General features: G+C 41.1%; 1 protein-coding gene across 2 annotated transcripts in view; it reads right to left on the bottom strand.

Moving 5' to 3' along the window:
- The window catches only part of LOC132394305 (kinesin heavy chain), a 157,720-nt gene that overhangs the window by 45,603 nt on the left and 89,859 nt on the right, over nt 1–22,258 (bottom strand). For both annotated transcript variants that reach the window (XM_059970277.1, XM_059970278.1), the window contains exons 9-11: nt 20,863–20,967; nt 14,851–14,999; nt 12,632–12,780 (exon numbers count right to left, since the gene is read on the bottom strand). In XM_059970277.1, the coding sequence (XP_059826260.1) occupies nt 12,632–12,780; nt 14,851–14,999; nt 20,863–20,967 (403 nt within the window). The remainder of the gene's footprint in view (nt 1–12,631; nt 12,781–14,850; nt 15,000–20,862; nt 20,968–22,258) is intronic.

Raw genomic sequence — 22,258 nt, 5'->3', positions numbered from 1 at the left:
GTAAGGACACCACACTTGGAAGCAAAAGCAGTTTCCCTGGCAACACAGTGCTCTTGTGCAGAGAAAGAATGGAGAAATTCTCATTTCCCGGTCAGTGACAGCAATGAACGAAAGGCCATCACTAAACTGAAACAATATCATCGTATTCAAAAAAAAACATCTCTATGGCTTTCTGCTTTAAAACTGAATTAGCGGCATTCTTTCTGGGCAGTTAGTTATCTTTGTAGATAAAAGCAATTAATCAAACCGGTTGAGAGGCAGATCTGCGAGGGCCTCAGGTATTTTAATTTAGGAAGAGAAGCCAGTCTTTCAATAAAACCAAGGCTGCAAGGTTAAAATGGACATTTTTTGAAACCATAGATTATATGCATGCCCAGGAGACACACAATCAGTGAACGGAAACACATATACGCAGACGGAACATTAACATATTCTATTAAGTTCCTTATTAAGTGATATCTGACCAATAATATTGAATATTAACAAATTATTTTCATTCCATCAAAACAAACACACTACCTATTATTAATGCACTCTGTCACAATTGACATGGCCCCTCCTGCTCTGCAGATTCCAAACTGCACTACAATAAATCTCAAAATTCACAATTTATTCTGACAGCAGATTATGCATATCTTTTCAGATTGTCCGTCCTTCAACCACATTGTCACACTATGCACCAGAACATGCACCTACTTTTCACTGAAAGGAGCTTCATATACACTTAGTGGCCACTTTTTTAGATACACCTGTACACCTGCTTGATAATGCAAATAACCTAACAGCCAATCACGTGGCAGCATCTCAATGCATAAAGCATGCAGACGTGGTCAAGAGGCTCAGTTTTTGTTCGGACCGAACATCAGGATGGGGAAGAAATGTGATCTAAGCGACTTTGATTGTTGAAGGATTGTCGGTGCCAGTCGGGTGGTTTGAGTATCTCAGAAACTGCTAATCTCCTGGGATTTTCACGTGCAACAGTCTCTAGAGGTTGCTGAGGCAGGTGCAGAAAAGAAGAAACTTCCAGTGACTGGCAGTTCTATGGGCAAAAATGCCTTGTTAATTAGAGGTCAGAAGAGAATAGCCAGACTGGTTTAAGCTGACGGTAACTCAAGTAACCACACGTAACAACGGTGGTGTGCAGAAGAGCATCTCTGAATGCACAATGAATGCATCGAACCTTGAAATGGATGAGCTACAACAGAAGATGATTATGAACACTGTTGGATTGGATCACTGTTAAGGGTGGGAGGCTTGGGCAAACACTGGCTGAGGTTCTAAGTATCTCTCTAGTGTTTGTCTCTCTCTTTGTCGATTAGTACATAGCTAGCACACTGAGAAAGGGTCCACAGTTAGTGGGATGTCCTTACTGGGAACTTTGGGAGACCTCCGGTCTTCCTGATAACTACATCTGCACAAAGTGCATCGAGATGCAGCTCCTTAGAGGCCACGTTAAAGAACTGGAGCTGCAGCTTGGTGACTTTTGGGTCATACGAGAGAATAAAGAAGTGATAGATAGGAGCTACAGGGAGGTAGTCACCCCTAACTTGCAGCAAGAAGGTACGCATGTGATTGTCAGGAGAGGGGAAGGGAATAGGCAACTAGTGCAGAGCATCCATGTGGCATTCCCAATAATATTTATACCACTTTGGATACTACTTTCTGGGGGTGGAACAAGGTATCAAGGGGAAGCATTAGCAACCAGGTCTCTGGCACTGAGCCTGGCTCAGAAGGAAAGGAGGGAGAAGAGAACTGCATTGTTAGAGGAGCTGATAGAAGATTCTTCGGATGTGAAAAAGACCCCCAAATGGTATGTTGCTTCCCAGGTTCCAGGGTCAGGGATGTCTCGGATCAGGTCCGCAGCATTCCAAAGGGGGAGGGTGAGCAGCCAGAGCTCGTGGTATATACTGGGACCAACAACATAGGGAGGAAAAGGGAGGAGGTCCTGAAGAGAGAATGTAGAGTTGGGAAGAAAACTGAAATGTAGGACCTCCAGGATAGTAATCTCTGCTGCATACCAGTGAGGGTAAGAATAGGATGATCTGGAAGATGAATGCATGGCTGAGGGATTGGTGCAGGGAGCAGGGTTTCAGATTTCTGGATCATTGGGATCTCTTCCAGGAAGATATAACTGTACAGAAAAGATGGGTTACACCTGAACACGAGGGAGACCCAATATCCTAACGGGCAGGTTTGATAGAACTTTTGGGGAGAATTTAAGTTACTTTGTCTGGGAGATGGCAACCAGAGTGGCAGGGCTGAGGATGGACAGCCGGTACACAAGTTGATGTAATATGTAGTGAGACTGTGCTGAAGGACAGGCAGATGATGGGCAAAATTACAGGCAGTGGGATGAGTTGTAAGTGTAACATGGGGACAAAATTACAATGTGTGATGAATACAGTATACAAATTACAAGTGCAATGTTACAATATCTATGTGGGATTAGGAAAGTCAGGTTGGTGCTGGATCCTGAGAGAAGGAATTTGTTGGATGCCCTGGAGATGGCTTCCAAGAGCAGCTTGTGCTTGAACACACTATGAGAAAGGCAATTCTGGATTGGGTGGTGTGTATTAAACCAGAGTTAATTTGATTAAGGTAAAGGAACTCTTAGAGGAGGCAGTGATCATAACATGATAGAATTCACCCTGTAGTTTGAGAGGGGGAAGATGAAATCAGATGTATCAGTATTACAGTGGAGTAAAGAGAATTAGAGAGGCATGAGAGAGGAACTGGCCAAAGTTGATTGGAAGAAAGTGATTGGTAGGAGCTACAGGGAGGTAGTCTCGCATAAGTTTCAGCAGGAAAGAACCTGAGTGATGGTAGAACAGCAATGGCTAGAGTTTCTGGGGGCAAGTCAGAAGGTGCAGGATAGATGCATCCCAAAGATCAGAATCTATGCCCTCGAGTTTTGGATCTATAAACTGGGGAAAACACTGTGACTGTCAACCTTATTCATATTTCTCATCTAGATCCAGTGTAGCCACCATTCCATCTAAGCTCCACGGGTGCGCGGCCACACTGTACCTGAAATACTCCCGTGCACGCAGCCTTCGTTGCCATGTGGCTGGAATTTTTCTTTATAGTGTTAATATAATTGTGAAATACCCTATAATTAATCATGTTAATGAATGTAATCCAAAACTTTTCTAAATAATAAACCTACCACAACATTTACTTTGAAACATTATAGAGCTTCAACGTATCTACATACATTGTCAGTGTTTCAAGTTACAACACTCTGTTACAAATTGAAACAATAAACACAGAATAGAAGTTGGTATCTCATTTTTAATAAACTGCTGTCAATATCCCACGCTGTTTGGTCAAAACATTTTAATTTTGTCATTGTGCCTGTCAGTTCTTTTGATGGACTGACATCATTTACTTACTTGTGTCGTGTGTTGTGATTTGTGTTTATTTGATGTGAAAAATGCTATGTTCTGACCTTTCTTGGTAAAATAAAATCTTTCAAAACAATCATAATCTAATAATTTTTAATCAAAAAACTGTTGGAACAAGGTAAAAAATTTGTTTCTATAAAATTGTTTGCATCACTGTGCTTCTTTTATTACAATTATAAACTTTTCAGCTTTCCTAATTAATTTTTACAAATAACTATTATTATTTTTAGTATCCTAATGATGTCAAAAAGAAAAGCAGAATAAGAGTTAAATGCTTTGAAGAACAAAGCTTACAAAATTTCAGGTGGAATAGCTTTTGCAACTCATAGATACTGATCTTCCACCTTAGCATTAAAAACAAAACATAAAAATTGCTAAAATTTTTACTTATCAAGACACTGGCAAAGTTGATTCACCATTTATGTGGAAGCGAAATATGGGGGAGAGTTCAGTTGTTGAAAAAAATGGGAAGAACGGCAGTTAGATTACTTAAAGCAGCATCTTAACCAGAGAACTCATATACTTGCAGCACCCAAATTATGCAACCAGAAGACATGTGGAATTTTTTGCATGTTAAATGAAACTCCAGAAGAGTATGAACCAAGAGAGAAATAAGATGTGTGGTTTATCTCTGATTTTGTCAGAGGTCATTGATAACATAATTTTAACAATGAAAATTAATGCTTCCATGTATTCTGTGCAAGAAGTTCACGCACACAGACAAATATGTAAATGTACCAGAGAGCTGATGTGTAAGGACGATGCATTTGACTTTGTTGCATGAATCAGCTTTCCACGCACTAATTGCTGACAAAAATACAGACATCTTTGTACTGAAAATGTTAATTTTGTATTTTAAGTTAAGTTTTAACTTAAGTTTAAGTTTTAAGGAAAATGAAACTTCCTATAAGACTGTTGAAACTAAGTGCATGTGACAGTATCACTCTTGTTGAAGAAATCTTTAAAAATTAGATCAACTATCTCGATATTCAAAAGATGGCGATGTTTACATCAGACAGGGCAGATGTTATGCTTGGAAAGAGTAATGGTGTGGTAGCAATTCTTCGATGAGAAATAAAGCAGCTGTCTGAGCAGCATTACATTACACACAGAGAAGACTTGAGATTAGATGACAAATAATGGGAAAAAAAGGATCAATTATGCAGAATACAGAAACACTATGATGGAGAGTGTAGACAACGTTCAGCAGGACAAAGGAGAACTAGAAGAATTAGCTAATGTCACAGGAAATAAGATGGCTGTCAAGAGATTTTGCTGTTACTGCTTTAATGAGGAATTATGAAGTTTTGACCCAGTACTGCAAAAAGCAAGTTAATGAATATAATGATATAAATAGCAACTACCGACTTAAGATTTTGACCAATCCACAATATTAAGTACCATTAACTGTCCTTAATGATGTTATAGAAGGTCGGGTATCTGTTCGTAAATTCCTTCAGAAATGCTGTTTGAATACAATTGAAGCACTGCAGAATGCAAAAGCAAAAATTAACAAGTACGCTTGCAGTATCGTTTATTAGAGTGACAAACTGCTTCCATGGATATGCTCTTATGTCAATACTGCACCTATTATTTGATTCATGCAACGTGTGTGTAATCACTTGGATAATATATTTCCTGACAATGAGTGAAGAGGATGGCAAGCTTTTGATGCTGTTGCTGTTGCAAACACAAACAATTTTGAATTTGCAAAACCAAATTGTACAACTGACAAAATATATTTAACTGTAGTTAAAAACTACAAAGAAAGTGTTACCTCAAAAATATCACAGCAATACTGTGATTTCAAATATGTCACCTCTGAGAAAGTTAAGACTGGTTTAATTAATACATTCACTGGTATGTTGAACGATGTGCTTAGAAATAAAGAATTTGAAGAACTGTCAATTCTTTTTGACATCATTGGAACATTTCAAGCTTCCAGTACCGGTTACAAACATGGATTTAGTCTTAGGAATTCAATCAAATGCAAATGCAGAAACAGACTAGAAGTAGAACATTTAATCATTGAGAAGTTCGGCACAGAAACAGGCCTCTTGGCCCATCTGGTCCATACTGAAGCCGTTAAACTACCTACTCCCATCAACCACTACCTGGCCCATATCCTTACTATCGATGTGCCTATCCAAACTTCTCTTAAGCATTGAAATTGCGCTCACATGCACCACTTGTGCTAGCAGCTCATTCCACTCTCTCACCACCTCTGAATGAAGTTTCCCCTCATGTTCCCATTAAACTTGTTCCTTTTACCCTTAACCCATGACTTCTGTTTGTCGTTCCACCCAATCTCAGTGGAAAAAGTCTGCTTGCGTTATGTCCCTCATAATTTTGTATACCTCTATCAAATCTCCTCACAATTTTCCATGTTTTAAAGAATACAGTCCTAACTACAAAGAATACATTTAAGATCTCCCGCAACTGTTTTGACTCCACATATCGACTGCCTTTCTGGTCCTCCAGAGGACCAATTTTGTCCCTTCTAATCCTTTTGCTCTTAACAAATCTGTAGAATCCCTTTGGATTCTCCTTGACTTTGTCCGCTAGAGCAACTTCATGTCTTCTTTTAGCCTTCTTGATTTCTTTCCTAAGTGTTCTCTTGCATTTCTTGTATTCCATAACCATCTCATTTGTTCCTACTTGCATTTACCTGCTACGCACCTCCTTTTTTCCCTTAACCAGGGCCTCAATATCTCTGAAGACCAGGGTTCCCCACACTTCTTATCTTTACCTTTTATTCTGACAGGGACCTACAAGCTTTGTACTCCCAAAACTTCATTTTTGATGGCCTCCCACTTTCCAAGTACACCTTTGCCAGAAAACAGCCTGACCCAATCCACACTTGCCAGATCATTTCTGATACCATCAAAATTGGCCTTTTAGAATTTAGAATCTCAACTCATGGACCAGACCAACCTTTTTGCATACTTACTTTGAAACTAATGGCATTGTGGTCCCTGGATGCAGTCTTCCCCTATACAAACTTCTGTCACCTGCCCTATCTCATTCCCAAATAGCAGGTCCAGTATAACATGATCTCTCATTGGGACTTCTACATACTGATGAAGGAAACTTTCCTGAACACATTTCACAAACGCCATCCCATCTAGTCCTTTTACAGTACGGGATTCCCAGTCAATATGTGGAAAATTAAAATCACTTCCTAGAACAACCTTATGCTTCTTGAAACAATCTGCAATCTCTTTATAAATTTGTTCCTCTAAATCCCAAGGACGGTTGGGTAGTTTACAATATAGCCCCATGAACGCAGTCACACCTTTCTTATTTCTCAGACCCACCCATAATGCCTCACTGGCCGAGTTCTCCAGTCTGTCCTGACAGAGCACTGCTGTGACATTTTCCCTGACTAGTAATGCCATCCCTCCTCCTTTAATCCCTCCCACTGCCAGTCCTGCCCCTCCCGCAACCAAGTCTCACTAATGGTTACAGTCATAATTTTAACCCTAGGTTATTTCTAAAGTAAGTACATGTTCAGCACAACATTGCGGGTTGAAGGGCCTGTAGTGGGTTTCTATGTTTCTAGGTGTTGATCCATGCCCTGAAGTTTCCTACGATACTTCTTACATTGAATTATACGCAGCTTAGAACACTACCTGCACCATGCTCAACCTTTTCATTCTTTGCCTGAGGTCTTACCAACACCTGCCTCCACAACCTCTCCACTCACTGTTCTGGCACTCTGGTTCCCATCTCCCTGCAACTCTAGTTTAAACCCCACCGTGCAGCATTAACAAACCTTACTGTTAGGATAGTAGCTCCCCTCCAGTTCAGGGGCAAACCATCCCTTCTGTACAGGTCCCACCTTCCCTGGATGAGAGCCCAATGATCCAAAAATGGTATGCCCTCTCTCCTGCACCGGCTGCTTAGCCACATATTAAACTATAATTTTTTTAATTCTGGTCTCACTAGCACGTGGCACGGGTAGCAATCCTGAGATCACAGCCCTGGGGCTCCTGCCCTTTAATTTAGCACCTAACTGGCTGTTCACCCCCCGCCACACACTTAAGAATGCTGAGGTCTTGGTCTGAGACGTCCCAGCTCCTGGCACCCAGGAGGCAACATACCATGTGGGAATCTCAGTCTCACCCACAGTTACCCCTAACTAACAAATCCCCTGTCACCACAGTGTGGCTCTTCTCCCCCCTCCCTTCTGAGTCACAGAACCAGATTCAGTGACAGAGACCCAACCACTGTGACTTTCCTCTGATAGTCAAAACCACTCCCCTCCACAATATTCAAATTGACATACCCCTTGTTGAGGAGGATGCTACTGTGCTGACCCCTTCATCCCATTCCCCTTCCTAGCTGTCACCCAGTTTCCTGTGTCCTGCACCTTGGGTGTATCTACCTGTCTATACGTCATATCTATCACCTCTTCAGCCTCCCGAACGATCCAGAGTTCTTCCAGTTCCAGCTCCAACTCCTTAACACGGATTGTTAGAAGCTGCAGCTGAATGCACTTCTTGCAGTTGTGGTCATCAGGGACACTGGAGGTCTCCCTGCCTTCCTACATCCCACAAGAGGAGCATTCCACTATCCTGCCTGGCATTTGGACGGTCTAAAGAGGATTAAGATGCATCCTTCATCTGGATGCAAAATTAATCTGGACAATGCTTATAAGTAACAACAAACAAGAAAAAGTTTATGAATTATGAAATATCCTTTATTCTACCTAATTTAATTATACCCTTCAATCAATAAATAAAATCAAAAGTATGTGATTTTTCAATTTTAATTCTAAGATTCAATTTTAATTCTAAGATTCATAACAACAACATTTAGAGTGCTGTGCAGTTTTCAGGTCATGTAAAAATTTCCTGTTCAGAACAATGGTTGTCAGTACAGCTGTTAAAAAAAAAACTGAGAGAATGTTGAGTGTAACCAACCTCACCAAAACACTCGCAGCCTCCAGTCAAGACAGATCCTCGTAAATCTCCTCTACACCCTCTCCAGTCTGATAATTTATTTCCAATAACAGGGCAACCAAAGCCAAACAGAATACGTCAAGTGTGGCCTCACCAGTGACTTATACAACTGTAATGTAATTTCCCTGCTCCTGAACCCAATGCCCTGACTGTCGAAGGCCAGCATGCTAAACGTGTTCATGACTACCTTATCTATTTGCACAACTTTCATTGAATTGTGCATGAGTCCCAGCTCCCTCTGTTTCCCAACTCTCGTCAGTGTCCTGCCATTCACTGTACAAGTCCTACCCTGGTTTGACTGTCCAAAATGCATCACCTCACATCTAAAATGTTGTAACTATACACTTCCATCGGCATAGCCCACCATCCTCTGTGTGAAAAGCTCCTAATTAAGTCCTTCCCCTCTCATCTTAAATTAATGCCCTCTAGTTTCAGACTCTTTACCCTGGGGTAAAAAAAATGACAATATCTATCAATGCCCCTCATGCTCTTACAAATCCCTCCAAGATTAGGAGTGCTTCAGCCTCTTGTTCCAAATTAAATGACTCTTCTTTGATAAAACTTTCCAGTACTAGTTGAGAATCCCTTATCTGAAATATTCACAGCTGTAAGTGTTCTGAATTTTGGAATATTTGAATCTATGTAATTAAAGAACTTGGGGATGGGACACAAGTCAAAACACGAAATCCACTTACATGACATATACAGCTGTTATGAAGCTCACAGGGTGGACAGCCTGCAGTCAGAGCAGTCTGACGTGATGGAGCTGGTTCTCCACAGACTGTCGGAGTTGAATGACCTCCCCCAACACAATCTGTTACCAGACTCCAGCACTGCGATTGGCTTCCTATCCAGCATTGATTTCCAACAGCCGCCTGTTCCACCACGACTGGGGGTGGGGAGGGGAGGTAGGGGTAGTAGTTTTATATAATATCTTTTATAATTTATTGCATGAAAATTACCTTCAATTTTCAGTTCATCATGCAAGATCTTTGCTTGTTTCATGACCATCATACCATTCAGCAGCAATGCTGATTCACTCTTTCAATACATCACCGAGATCTTCATTTTTCACTTTATTCAGTGATTTTTGAGTTTTCATTAACTTCTGTTTGTGACATATGTGATATCACTTCACAGAATGGTGGTGTGCAGAGTCCTGGAAACCTTCTCAGTGCCTTGTAGAATTTTCCATTTGTGACATCATGTCAGTGTGTAAAAAAAATAATTTGGTTTTCTGAGTTTGACATTTCACATAAGGGGTACTCAACCTGTACTGACAACATCTTCATAAATTCACTAGCTTCTCCAGTCCAATCACACCTATTCTCCAATGAGGTTATTAGAACTGTACTTACCATTCTAGCTGTACATACTACTGCATATAGTTCTGACATAACTTGATAGTGGCACAGATAGATAGGGTCATAAAGAAAGCTTTTGGCACATTGGCCTTCATAAATCAAGGTACTGAGTACAGGAGATGGGATGTTATGTTGAAGTTGTACAAGATTTTGCTGAAGCCTAATTTGTTTCCATTATGGACCAATATTAATACAATTTACAAATTTCTCCTGCACCCAAAGGGCTTTTACTTTATTTGACCAGTGAGAACTTGTCAGAAGCTTTACTGAAATTAAAGTACCCAGCATCAAATGCTCTGCCCTCATCACTCTTTGATAATGCCTCAAAAATAATCCATCTGTTAATCAGACATCAGTGGTAAGAAACCTGATTCTGAGAAACAGACAGTCAATGTTTCTGGTCGAGACGCTTCACCTGCATCCAGAAATGGCAAGTCAATTTCCCTATCTCTCAACCCCACGAGCTCATAACCCTCGATCACCTCGGAATGCAAATTTCCTCAGCATTGGTGGCCTGCTATTGAGCTGCCAGAGCCTCAAGCTTTAGAATGACCGCTTTCACACAACTCTCTGTAAATGGTTGTTGGTGAAAATCCCAGAGCAGCAGTTTCTGAAATACTCAAACCACACTGTCTGGAAGCAACAATCATTTCACAGTCAAAGAGATCACATTTCTTCCCCGTTCTCATGTTTGGTCTGAATAGCTGAATCTATTGATTATGTTGTTAGAGCATTTTTTGGGGTTTAGTACATACAGCAATTAAAAGTAGCAACTGACTTCACCAGTCGTCAGATGCCAATATGAACTGTGGATTAAATCTAAAAATGCAGCTCGGAACAATGGGTTTCTAACAACCGGGCGTCACCGTTAACTGGAAGACCAGGCAATGCTGATTTAAATTTATTTGGGTGTCAGTAATGTGGGTGCAAAGGAGGAGAGGTGAGGGTGGTGCGTAGTTCAAAGGAAGCCTTATAATTTGGAATTGTCCTTTGCTCTGTAGCACATAAAATGTCGTGTAGTGCTGGGTCAGTCAGACCTCCCTCCTCTGAAAGGGACACCATTTGATGCCTGCCATATTTCATTTTGTCGAATGAAGAGACTGCTTCAAATTTACCAGTACTTCTCTCCGGTGACTTTGTTCATGTGAAGACACACATCTGCATGCTTTTATGCACTGAGCTGCTGCCACACGATTGGCTGATTCGATATTTACTTTTATCGAGCAGGTGTACAGGCGTACCTAATGAAGTGGCCACTGAATGTATGCCAGTTACAATAAACCCGATTTTGATTTTACTCCCATAGCCAAGAAGGAGCAAGAAATAGTGGTCACAACCTCCATAGTTTGTTCTCGTTTCTTCAAATAACCCAGATGAGTTGTCCTCTTCCAAACATACCAAGCCTCTTGATACATTACCTCAAATTTGTTTATCCCATTCAATATTTCACACTCTTCCTTAACAACGATATCTCATCTTCCCCCTTTCGCTGTTAAATTTATCCTGTTGTATAATGCACGGTAACTAGGCGCCTCTAGGAAACTCAGAGGAGACCCTACAGATTGCATATTCTGGAATGTCGTCTGGCTACACGCCAGACGACAGAGGATTTCAGCCAGTCAGACAACATGGGTGGAGGGAAGTGGACAGTCGATGTTTCTGATTGAGACCCTGCATCTGGACTCAAAAATATCAAATGTCAATTCCCTCCACAGGTGCTGCCTGACCTGCCAACTTCTTCCAGATCTTGTCTTCAATGGAAGTGGTATTATTAAATCAAAAGGCATGAAATTATAGACATGATTCAATTGCGACAAGGGTTCAACCTCATCTTTTCCAACGCGGCTGAATTTTCTAGAATTCTATGTTTCCAGTCACATGCCCCTCAGGCATCAATGACTGCACTGTCCTTCCCAACTCTTCTCCAACATTAACCAGCAGGAAGACACCGTGCTTCCCTGCTTCCACCTTTGTATCTGGTTACCCCGAGAATCACTAGCCATGGCTTCTCTTTCAATGCCACTACTTCTGACAACCCTAAATATCAATCCCTGGCTTATCCCTCCAGTTTCCTTTTCCTGCATAAAATCTCATGGCAGCAACATCAAGGATTAATTTCCACATGGAAACTGATGTCGTCCATGTCTAGATCGTTAACATTCTCTTGGCCTCTCCACTACTTTTCACTCTTTAAGCTGCTTATACGACACCCAGAGAGGGATGTGCAAAAACTTCCTCCAACTAAAATCAAAGGCATGATCTTTGCCCCTTCCATTGCGAATCCATTGGTTATCACTCTCCCTGGTAAATCACTAACGCAGGGGTTCCCCACCTTTTTTTATGGCGTGCACCAATATCATTAAGCAAGGTCTGTAAACTCAAGGTTGGGAACGCCTGCACTAAAACATTAAAATTCTCACTTGTTTTCAGTTGCTGCCCTTCCCCATCTCGAAACCCCTCTAGCTCCATAGGCCTCTTGATCATATTTGAATGCAACTTTGCTCTGCATTAGTGCCCTGCTATTTAGATGAGAGTGCCTTAAACATTAGAGCTCCCTCTTTAAACCTCCAGATCTCGTCACCACTCTTTCCTCTGCAAAAATTTCCTTCTATCCAAGCTCTTGAGTTTCTGCTCTAACGTCTCTAAATGTAGCTTGAATGGAGACTCTAAGGAATGAACCCTTTCACTAACACAAGAACATAAAGAGTGCAACCATAAGTAGGATAAGCAAGTATAACACAACAGTTTTCAGAAATTTTAGTAGGATAATCAATTGTAGGCATTTACTATAAAGTGAGGACTCACCAATTAACATGATTTTAGTAACATCTGTTCACTGCTTCAGATTCTTTACTGAATTCAAATTAGCCTTATGTTAGATGCAGTATTGATAACTAACCATTTCTCCATCTGTTCAGCTCCATCTCCAGGTGCTGAAGAGCATTCTTCAGGGACTTGTTCTTCTCTTTTTCCTTCTCGTATTTCTTCTTCCACTCCTCTGCCGTCAACTCCAGATTGACAGATGCTGTGTTCTTGATCGTCTTTGCTCTATTAGACAGAGAGATTTATCAAGTAGACTTTATTGCTGCTCATAAATTTTCCTGCCCATCTGGCTTCATTGGAAACAAAGAGCTTAAAGAAACATTTCTTCTCACACTGAAGTAGATGCTCCAGGATAAACACAAACAAAAGAAACAATCTCCAGAACAGGGGATCCCAACCCGGGGTCCATGGACCCCTCAGTTAATGGCAAAAAGAAAGGTTGGGAATGACCACCCTAGACCTATACAGCCAGCAGCCCCATCTGGGCGAGATTAGGTGAGCAGGGTCAGTAGAGGATGAAACAAGACCTGGTAGGGAATGAATCGCTCCTTCTACACTGATGGCCCTTCATATCTGGAGAGGAGATGAAGAAATCACCCACAGTTCATGTGTTAGAAATGTATCACCCATGAAAAACAATTCAGCCCAGCTCATGACTGTTGCCATGTTTAAAGATCCCCAACCACTGCAGGAGACTCTAGAACAGGGATTCTCAACCTTTTTCATGCTATGGAACCCTAGCGTTAGCTCCGGGATCTATGGATCCCAGTTTGGGAACCTCTACTCTGCAGTGTCTTTGTATATGCAAGGAAATCTGAATTAATTTGGAAAACAATTAATTCGGGAACTAACTTTAACATGTTTGGAGGAAGGTATAAGGGGTTATCAGAGGTAGTTTGTGTTTTTTTAATATACACAGGGAGTGGTAGGTGCATGTAACATGTTGCCAGTCATGGTGGTACAGGCAGGTACATTAGGGATATTTAAGAGACTTTTAGATAGGCACATGGATGACAGAAAAATGGAGAGCTATGTTGGAGGAAAGGGTTAGATTAATCTTTGAGTAGGTTAAAGGTTTAGCACAACATCGCGAGCTGAAGGGACAGTACTGTTGTAATGTTATACGCTCCATGTTGTATGTCAATCTCTCGAAAAACTATCAAGTGCATTCTAAGACATTCCAATGAAATATCTCGAATCGACCTATATTTCTTTGTTCTGGGACCCTGTTTCCCACCCCACCCCCTAGGCCACTCCCACCTCATCACATCCCGTACTGCCTAGCACCTATCCCAATCCCAAACTGCACACAGATCTCAACTCTGATCTGACTTTGAAAGGAATGAAAACCAGGTTCTCATCTGCAAAATTACCGAAGGCATGCCAACAAACAGTTTGAAAGCATCAATGTTCCAAATATAGTTATAGTTTTGGATGTGTTATAAAAAATCTCAATAATGAGCTGCATGGTGGATTAGCTTACAAAATGAGTACATGCCAATGGTAAAAATCAGCTAGAAAACCAGAGATGATCACAACTGGCCACTTCTGCAAAGGAACAGATGACAGAGCAAGGAAATTTATATTTACTCAGAAGACAATAGAAAAGAACAGGGAGATGATGTTTGAAACTAAACACAACCAAGCCCTTTACTTGTCCAGGCATTTGTTCAAGGAGAAAATGTGATGTGTCTAACATAACTTGTCCATAGCAGACGCACGACGCTGGTGCCTGAATAATGCATTAAGGAATGAAAAAATGTTCAGCTTCACATGCCCAAGAATTTCAAGTGCTGAAATAACCCCTTTAGACACTTTCCTGAAGCATCAACAATATATTTTGCATTTTTTGAAACCAGGATTACTATGCAAGGATTTGTATATAATGCTGGAAGAAATTTCTTTGACTTACACTCAAATGCCTGAAAGGTAAATCTATTAGATTAGCTTTCCTGATGAATCCCCTCAATATTGATTAGAAACATAGAACAGTCAATACGTGTCTAAATTCTTTATTGATTTTCTAACAATTGTGACAGCAAATGCTATTAGTTTTAAATTCCTAGTCCTCACTCCTAGTCCTACATCCATAATGAAAGTTGAGTTCAGAATTTTAATGGTTTTTAAATAAATAATTACTTATAAAATGGAACTCATAAAATTCTCATTAACTAGGTTGGTGGCATGTTAATAAACATACACATTGGTCAAATGACCCCATGGTCATGCTTAATTAATTGTCTATCTCCTGTGAAATTACTCTACACACCACATCAGATTAGATGAGATTCTTACCTCTGGCCAAACATCAAAGTTGTTTTTGATTCGGCTTCATTAAAATTGGAGGGCGAGCAACAAATAATTATGGTAGTTCGGCAGTTGCCACCAAGGGAATCCTGAAGAATTCGGGTCATCTTACTGTCACGGTATGGAACATGTGTTTTCTGTAAATAAAACACATCCATAAAAATCACAAAATGGAGCAGCAGGGAAGAAGGCCAATTTGGTCCATCATCTTCTGCAACTTCCCCAAAGCCTGGCAACCTTCTCTACTCTGGGCAAATGGTAACCTGAAATGCTCAACTCTAAAATATGGGAAATTCATTGGCAACCTGCCACAGGAGCAATTTTGATATATATACAACTAAATTAATAATCTGAATGTTTCAAGTATGTCACTCTTCAAGATTTATTTCAGCTTTCTGCTAAAAACAGTTCTAAGACAGTTCTGTTCAGGTAGAAAAAACTAAGCAGATAATCAAGGCTACGATCATTCATCAAATTTCCCTAAGAAGCCACGGAAAATCCACTGACGTTCAGTGGTTTAATTTTATATCAGAGAATGTATACAATATACAGCCTTAAGTTCTTACCCTTTGCAGACATCCTCAAAACCAAAAAAAACACAAAGAATGACAGAAAACATTACAAGCCCAAAGTCCCACTCCACCTCCCATGCACAAAGTGCAGCAAAAGCATGATCCCTCCTGCAGTGAAGCCTATGCACCTCTTCTCAGAATACTGTTTTAAAACACAAAATAAAATGCATGGGATTACAAAGGAAGCCAATTATATTGAAATACAGCGATCAAAATACTACAGTAGTTTGTTGCCTACATTCATGACTGAAGGAATTGCTAAATTTCAGTTAGAAGCTAGCAAAAGTAAAGACGCAATTTTTTCCCATCCAAGTTCACGGGCCCCCTGGAATGTACCCATGGACCCCATGTTAAGAACCCCTGATGTGGAGGGACATAGCCCTAATGTGGCCCAATGGCACAGGCATGGCAGATACAGGTTCATTTATCACATGTATATTGAAACATACAGTGAAATGCATTGTTTATGTTAACAACCAACACAGCCGAAGGATATGCTGGGGGCAGCCCAGAAGTGTCACCACACAATCCAGCGCTGTCATAGCATGCCCACCATGTTCAGCAGGTAAACCCAAGGTATGAATGAGTTACACCCAATAGGCCCATTTCTACGCCTACAGTTCGATGATTTTCTTGAATATCCACAAAGAGCAAAACAGATTGTTTGGGCAGTCCTCAACTTCCTATCACAAAATACTATGATCAAATACCACTAATACTTTAAAAGCAGAGTTAGGTTTATTATCACCAGCATGTGACGTGAAATTTGTTAAATGTAATGCAGTTAAATGAAATGCAGTTAAATGTAATATATAATCTAGCAGAGAGAGAGAGAGAGAGAGAGAGAGAGAGAAAACATAATAATAAACAAATAAATCAATTACATATATTGGACAGATTAAAAAAACATGCAAAAAATACTATTTAGTTTTTTAAAATATGAGTTAGTGTCCAAAGCTTCAATGTCCATTTAGGAATCCGATAGCAGAGAGGAAGAAGCTGTTCCTGAATGTGTGTGCCTTCAGGCTTTTGTACCTCATACTGATGGTAACAGTGAGTAAAGGGCATGCCCTGGATGCTGGAAGTACTTAATAATGGACGCTGCCTTTCTGAGACACCACTCCCTAAAGATGTCCTGGGTACTTTGTAGGCTAGCGCCCAAGATGGAGCTGACTAGATTTACAACCTTCTGCAGCTTCTTTCAGTCCTCTGCAGTAGCCCCTCCATACCAGACAGTGATGCAGCCTATCAGAATATTCTCCACGGTACAACTATAGAAGATTTGAGTTTATTTGTTGACATGCCAAATCTCTTCAAACTCCTAATGAACAGCTAATTTAGATCAGCTAACAATATAATTCTGAGGTAACATTAATTCTGTTTCTCTGCCCCCACGGGTGCTACCTGACCTGCTGAGTATCCCCAGCATTTTGTTTTTATTTTAGATTTCCAGAATGTACTGTGGTCTCTTTTAAAAATGACATTTAAATCTAGCTTGGGATTTCTCTGTTTCGTCTGAATCATTGGAAAATTTACAGCGCCAGAAAAAATGCTTCCAAGATCTTATTTATATCAGTCCCTCCTAGACCCACTTGATGGTGAGACGTACAAGTGCAAAATTCACAACCGAAGCATTCAAACTCTCCTGTGTGTGATCCTGCATAAGTACACCCATCAATGACATTTTATTAAAATGAAATTCTTATTTTTGCAAAGAAACACTTTCAGATAGGAAAGTGGGGTTAGGAATAGACCAATAAAAACACAAAATGCTGGCAGAACTCAGCAGGCCAGACAGCATCTATGGGAGGAAGTAGTGACGACGGTTCGGGCCAAAACCCTTCATCAGGAGTGAAGTAACATGGGATGGTCAAGGGGGTATAAGAAGTGGGGGGAGGGATAAACTAGAGAGCTAGGAAGTGATAGGCTGGAGGGAAATGGGCTAGGGGGAAGGTGGAGAATTATGGGAAATAAAAAAGAAAGAAATGTAGGGACAGGGGGAGATTATAGTGAGGGGGAAAAAGAGAAAGAGAAAAAAAGAGAGAGAAAGAGAACCAGACTAAAATAATAGATAGGGATGGGGGTAAGGTGGGGCAGGGGTATCAACGGAGGGCTGTGAGTTGAATATTCATGCCGGCAGGTAGGAGGCTACCTAGGCGGGAGATAAGGTATCGCTCCATCGACCTGCATGTGGCCTCATCTTGACGGTAGAAGAGGCCATGGACAGACATATCAGAGTGGGAGTGGTCTGTGGAATTGATGTGTGTGGCCACAGGGAGATCCCGCCACTGCTGGAGGACTGAGCGCCGGTGTTCGGCGAAACGGTCTCCCAGTCTCCGGCGGGTCTCTCCAATGTATAAATGGCCACATCGGGAGCACTCCCTTGTCCATTCATCCCCCCCATCCCTCCCTCCCGACCCCCCTCCAGGCACTCATCCCTGCAAACGGAAGAAGTGCTACACCTGCCCCCACACTTCTTCCCTCACCACCATCCCAGGCCCCAGACAGTCCTTTCAGGTGAGGCACCACTTCACCTGCGAGTCAACTGGGGTGATATACTGTATCCGATGCTCCCGATGTGGCCATTTATACATTGCGGAGACCTGCCGCAGACTGGGAGACCGTTTTGCCGAACACTGGCGCTTGGTCCTCCAGCAGTGGCGGGATCTCCCTGTGGCCACACACTTCAATTCCACAGACCACTCCCACTCTGACGTGTCTGTCCATGGCCTCCTCTACTGTCAAGATGAGGCCACATGCAGGTCAATGGAGCAATACCTTATCTCCCGCCTAGGTAGCCTCCTACCTGCCGGCATTAACATCCAACTCACAGACCTCTGTTGATACCTCTGCCCCCCCCCCCTTACCCCCATCCCTATCTATTACTTTAGTCTGGTACTCTTTCTCTCTCTTTTTTCTCTTTCTCTCTTTTCCCCCCAGCCCTACCTTTCTTTCTCTTTTATTTCCCATAATTCTCCACCTTTCCCCTAGCCCAATTCCCTCCAGCCTATCACTTCCCAGCTCTCTACTTTATCCCTCTCCCCACTTCTTATACCCCCTCGACCATCCCATGTTACTTCACTCCTGATGAAAGGTTTCGGCCCGAAACATTGTCACTACCTCCTCCCATAGATGCTGTCTGGCCTGCTGAGTTCTGCCAGCATTTTGTGTTTTTATTTATTTCCAGCATCTGCAGATTCACTCGGGTTGCCTTAGGAATAGACCAACAACTCAGTCACTGTGACTGTATGTTTGTTGCTATGGAATTATGCTGCATTTGTACTTCTGTGCAGATCATCTTTTGAATCGAAGGAATTAAAATATCCCATCGCTTTAAGTTAAATAGTGAGAGGCTTTTTTATATACAAAAAGAACTAGAGTCAAATTGATGAGCAAAAGCAATTGGTTTCCCAAAAATAAATACTGGTTATACAACAGAACTACCAAGTCCCAAGAGCAGCAGGAGTCAACCATTTGTCCCATTGAGCCTGCTCTGCCATTCAATAAGATCATAGCTGAACTGGCTGTGGACTCAGCTGCACCTACCTGCCTTGACCCTTAATTCCCCTGCTGTGCAAAAATCTATTTCTGAAAGAATCTTAAATAAGGTAACCTCTACTGCTTCCCTGGGAAGTGAATTACCCCAAATCATGAGAGTATGCCCCCTAGTTCTAGTCTCCCCTAACAGTGCAAATATCTTTCCTGCTTCTATCTTATCTACTACTTTCAGAATTCTATGTGTTTCTAAGAGATTCCATTTCATTCTCTTGAATTCCAGTGTGTATAGTCCCAAGCAACTCACTTCTCTCTCAGAAGCTAACTCCTTCATCTCTGGGATCAACCTGACAACTCTGCTCTGCACCAGTATATCCTCAAATATGGAGACCAGTACTGCACACAGTACTCCAGGTGTGGCCTCACCAGTAGCCCGTGCAGATGTAGTATAACCTCCCTGCTTTAAAATTCAATTCCTCTAGCAATGAAGGGCAACATCCTGTTCGCCTCCAAGTCAATAGCAATCACACTGGTTTCACTGAAACTGCACTCACGGGGAAATTACATCGGAGAAGTAAAGATTGACACGAGTTTCAACTCTCTGTCACTGTAATATCCTGTAGGAGGACCACAACCTTTTCATTGGGTTTGGAGGTTTGTATGCCTCGATGACCCAGAGCACTATGTAGGCTGGGGCCAGGGCTTCCTGCTTTGGCTCTTGGTATGGTCACCCATGCCAAACAGGCCAAAGAGTAGAGGCCGAACTAAAGAGTGGTCCACCAGTCTTGCATGTTCAGGGGTTCAAGTTCAGGGCTAACAACCTAACTAGTTAAACAAAACTGTTACGAAAACAACAATGAAGAATCCTTCCACATCTGTGTGTAACTGTATTCCTGAGTCTCCACCCAGAACTCCCATGACTGACAGTAGCAAAAACAATGAAGTTGTTACTGGCATGATGAAGGAAGTCCTACACACCACCAGAAAGTCAGAGATGAAGGACATTCAATGCTACCCTGAACACCAGTGGTGTAACAGGCAGTGAGCAAGTCAGTCACTGTAATATCTACATGAAACAGTTATTTTTAAAGGTCTATAAGCAATTCAGGTTTGCAGACTGCTGGCCACCATAGCATCTAACAAAACACTCCTATCCTTGGTATTATGAGCTTATGCCAGATAGAATTCGTCTTCAACCATTTCTAGATCTTTTGGCTATTAAATAAATCTGTTAGTCAATTAAAACTCCAGATTTAAGTATTAAACATTTCATTTTCTGAAACCTTTAATGTGATATATTACGTCCAGACCAAGTCAGCTTCTCCAAGATCAAACCCTCCCAACACTTGTCTTCCAATTCTGGAGCTAATCCAAGGAGAGTCAAGTGCAAAAAAGGCTCAACAGTCAACACCTCAATAAATGGGTAGGAAAAAAATGCAAGAGAGAACTTTATAAGGTCTCAGCTTTAGCACAGAATACTCTCACATTTCACAACGCTCCATAACAGAAGATGAACTGTACAGAACTCTACAGTATACATAGTTAAATAATAACTCTAACCTCCAGCCAGTTTTGACCTTTAGATTTATCATTCCATTAATTATATTGTCACTGGATCTACTGAACTCTTGATCATTAAGCTATCAAACCCCATACACTCAGCCTTTTATTACTTCCTTATCATTTTCTCCCACAAGTCGAAACATTGTAAAGGTTTATAGAAAGTCCTTCAAAAAGGTGAATGGTTAAACAGTTTGTTACCTAGACTGCATATGGAATTTAGTTTAATTTGCCATCACATTGCCATTAATCCATCAAACAATCAGTAACATTCAAATATTACCTAATTGAGTAAACAGTAGCTTGTGATAGAAAGCATCGAAGCACAATGAAAGCCAGAATCTTTGCTAACTATAAATTATTGAAGACTTACAGTTCCCTCAGCCAGAGCAGAGATCACATTCCCCAGAGCAGAAAGAGACTTATTGATATTTTTAGCTTCATCAAGGACAGCTCCTTCAGCTCCTGTTTTGCTGACCTACAATAAACAGATACAGACAGTTTGTCAAAATGATATCCAATAACTACATCACATTTTTCTTGTATTCGTGTATTAAAGTGATTGGATCAAGTGTAGTGAAGAAACATCTGGGCTTTTCTTTAAAAACACAGAACCAGAATGACTTAATTTTAATTAATGCTTCACTACAATTTCTTCTTTTCCTTAACATGACTGACCTTAAGGCAGTTGACATTATTGGCAATAAAAACTGGTATGAATAATGTCAAAATAGGAAATGGAACTCCAACCGATTAAAATGTTAGTCACACACTCTGCCAAACTGATCCAGATCTCCACTCTTGTTCGTTGTAGCAGAGGTCATCACTTACAACAAGGAATGAACATTTTGCCTTGATTTTCTTTCTCATTCCTATCCAGAAATAACTTGAACATTCAAGAGTCCATGTCGGCTCTAACTGGGGAATCAACTGCACAGAGTCAAGTACTCAGTCTCAAAGAAGTTCCTACAAGTCCTGCTGTGGCCTGATGAGCCCCACAGCCCTGCTGTTAACAACATTTAACACAGACAAAAGTATCAGAATCAGATTTATTATCACTGACATACGTCATGAAATTTGTTGTTTTGCAGCATAAAATATACTTTAATTATAATAAGAAATATATATTAATAAAATTAAATAATCAGTGCAAAAACAGAGCAAAAATAGTGAGGCAGTGTTCATGGGTTCAGTATCCATTTAGAATTCTGATGGCAGAGGGAAAGAAGCTGTTCCTGAAATGTTTAGTGTGTGTTTTCAGGCTCTCTTCTCTGATGGCAGAAACGAGAAGAGACATGTCCTGGATGGTGGGGGTCCTTAGTGATGGATGCCACCTTCGCGAGGTATCACCTTTTGAAAATGACCTCGATGGATGGGAGGCTAGTGCCCATGATGAAGCTGGCTGTGTTTATAACCCCCCCCCCCCCCGTAGCCTTTTCCAATTCTGGACAGCAGTCCCTCCATACGCCATGCATAGTACACAACCTCTAACTGCCCCATTAACACATCTTATCTCACCCTATCAGAGATATTCCCTTGGTTCTATTCCCTAGTTTTAACACAAAGACTCAGACATAACGCCTTATGGAACCAAGATCAGAAAAAGGAATTGCAACAAAAAGCTGGATGATTAGAAATGCAAAAATTGTGAACATCAGGGAGGGCCAAGTCAGCTTCAATATTTCCAGATGTCTATCGAGGAGCTTTTAACATTAATTATGCAAGATCTTAAATAAAAAAACAACTCTGGAATATCTTACTGTATATGT

Source organism: Hypanus sabinus, chromosome 5 (assembly GCF_030144855.1).
Source record: "Hypanus sabinus isolate sHypSab1 chromosome 5, sHypSab1.hap1, whole genome shotgun sequence".
In the NCBI taxonomy this organism is placed as follows: Eukaryota; Metazoa; Chordata; class Chondrichthyes; order Myliobatiformes; family Dasyatidae; genus Hypanus; species Hypanus sabinus.
Note: the sequence above shows the minus strand (reverse complement) of the source record. Positions and strands in the feature narration are given on the sequence as shown.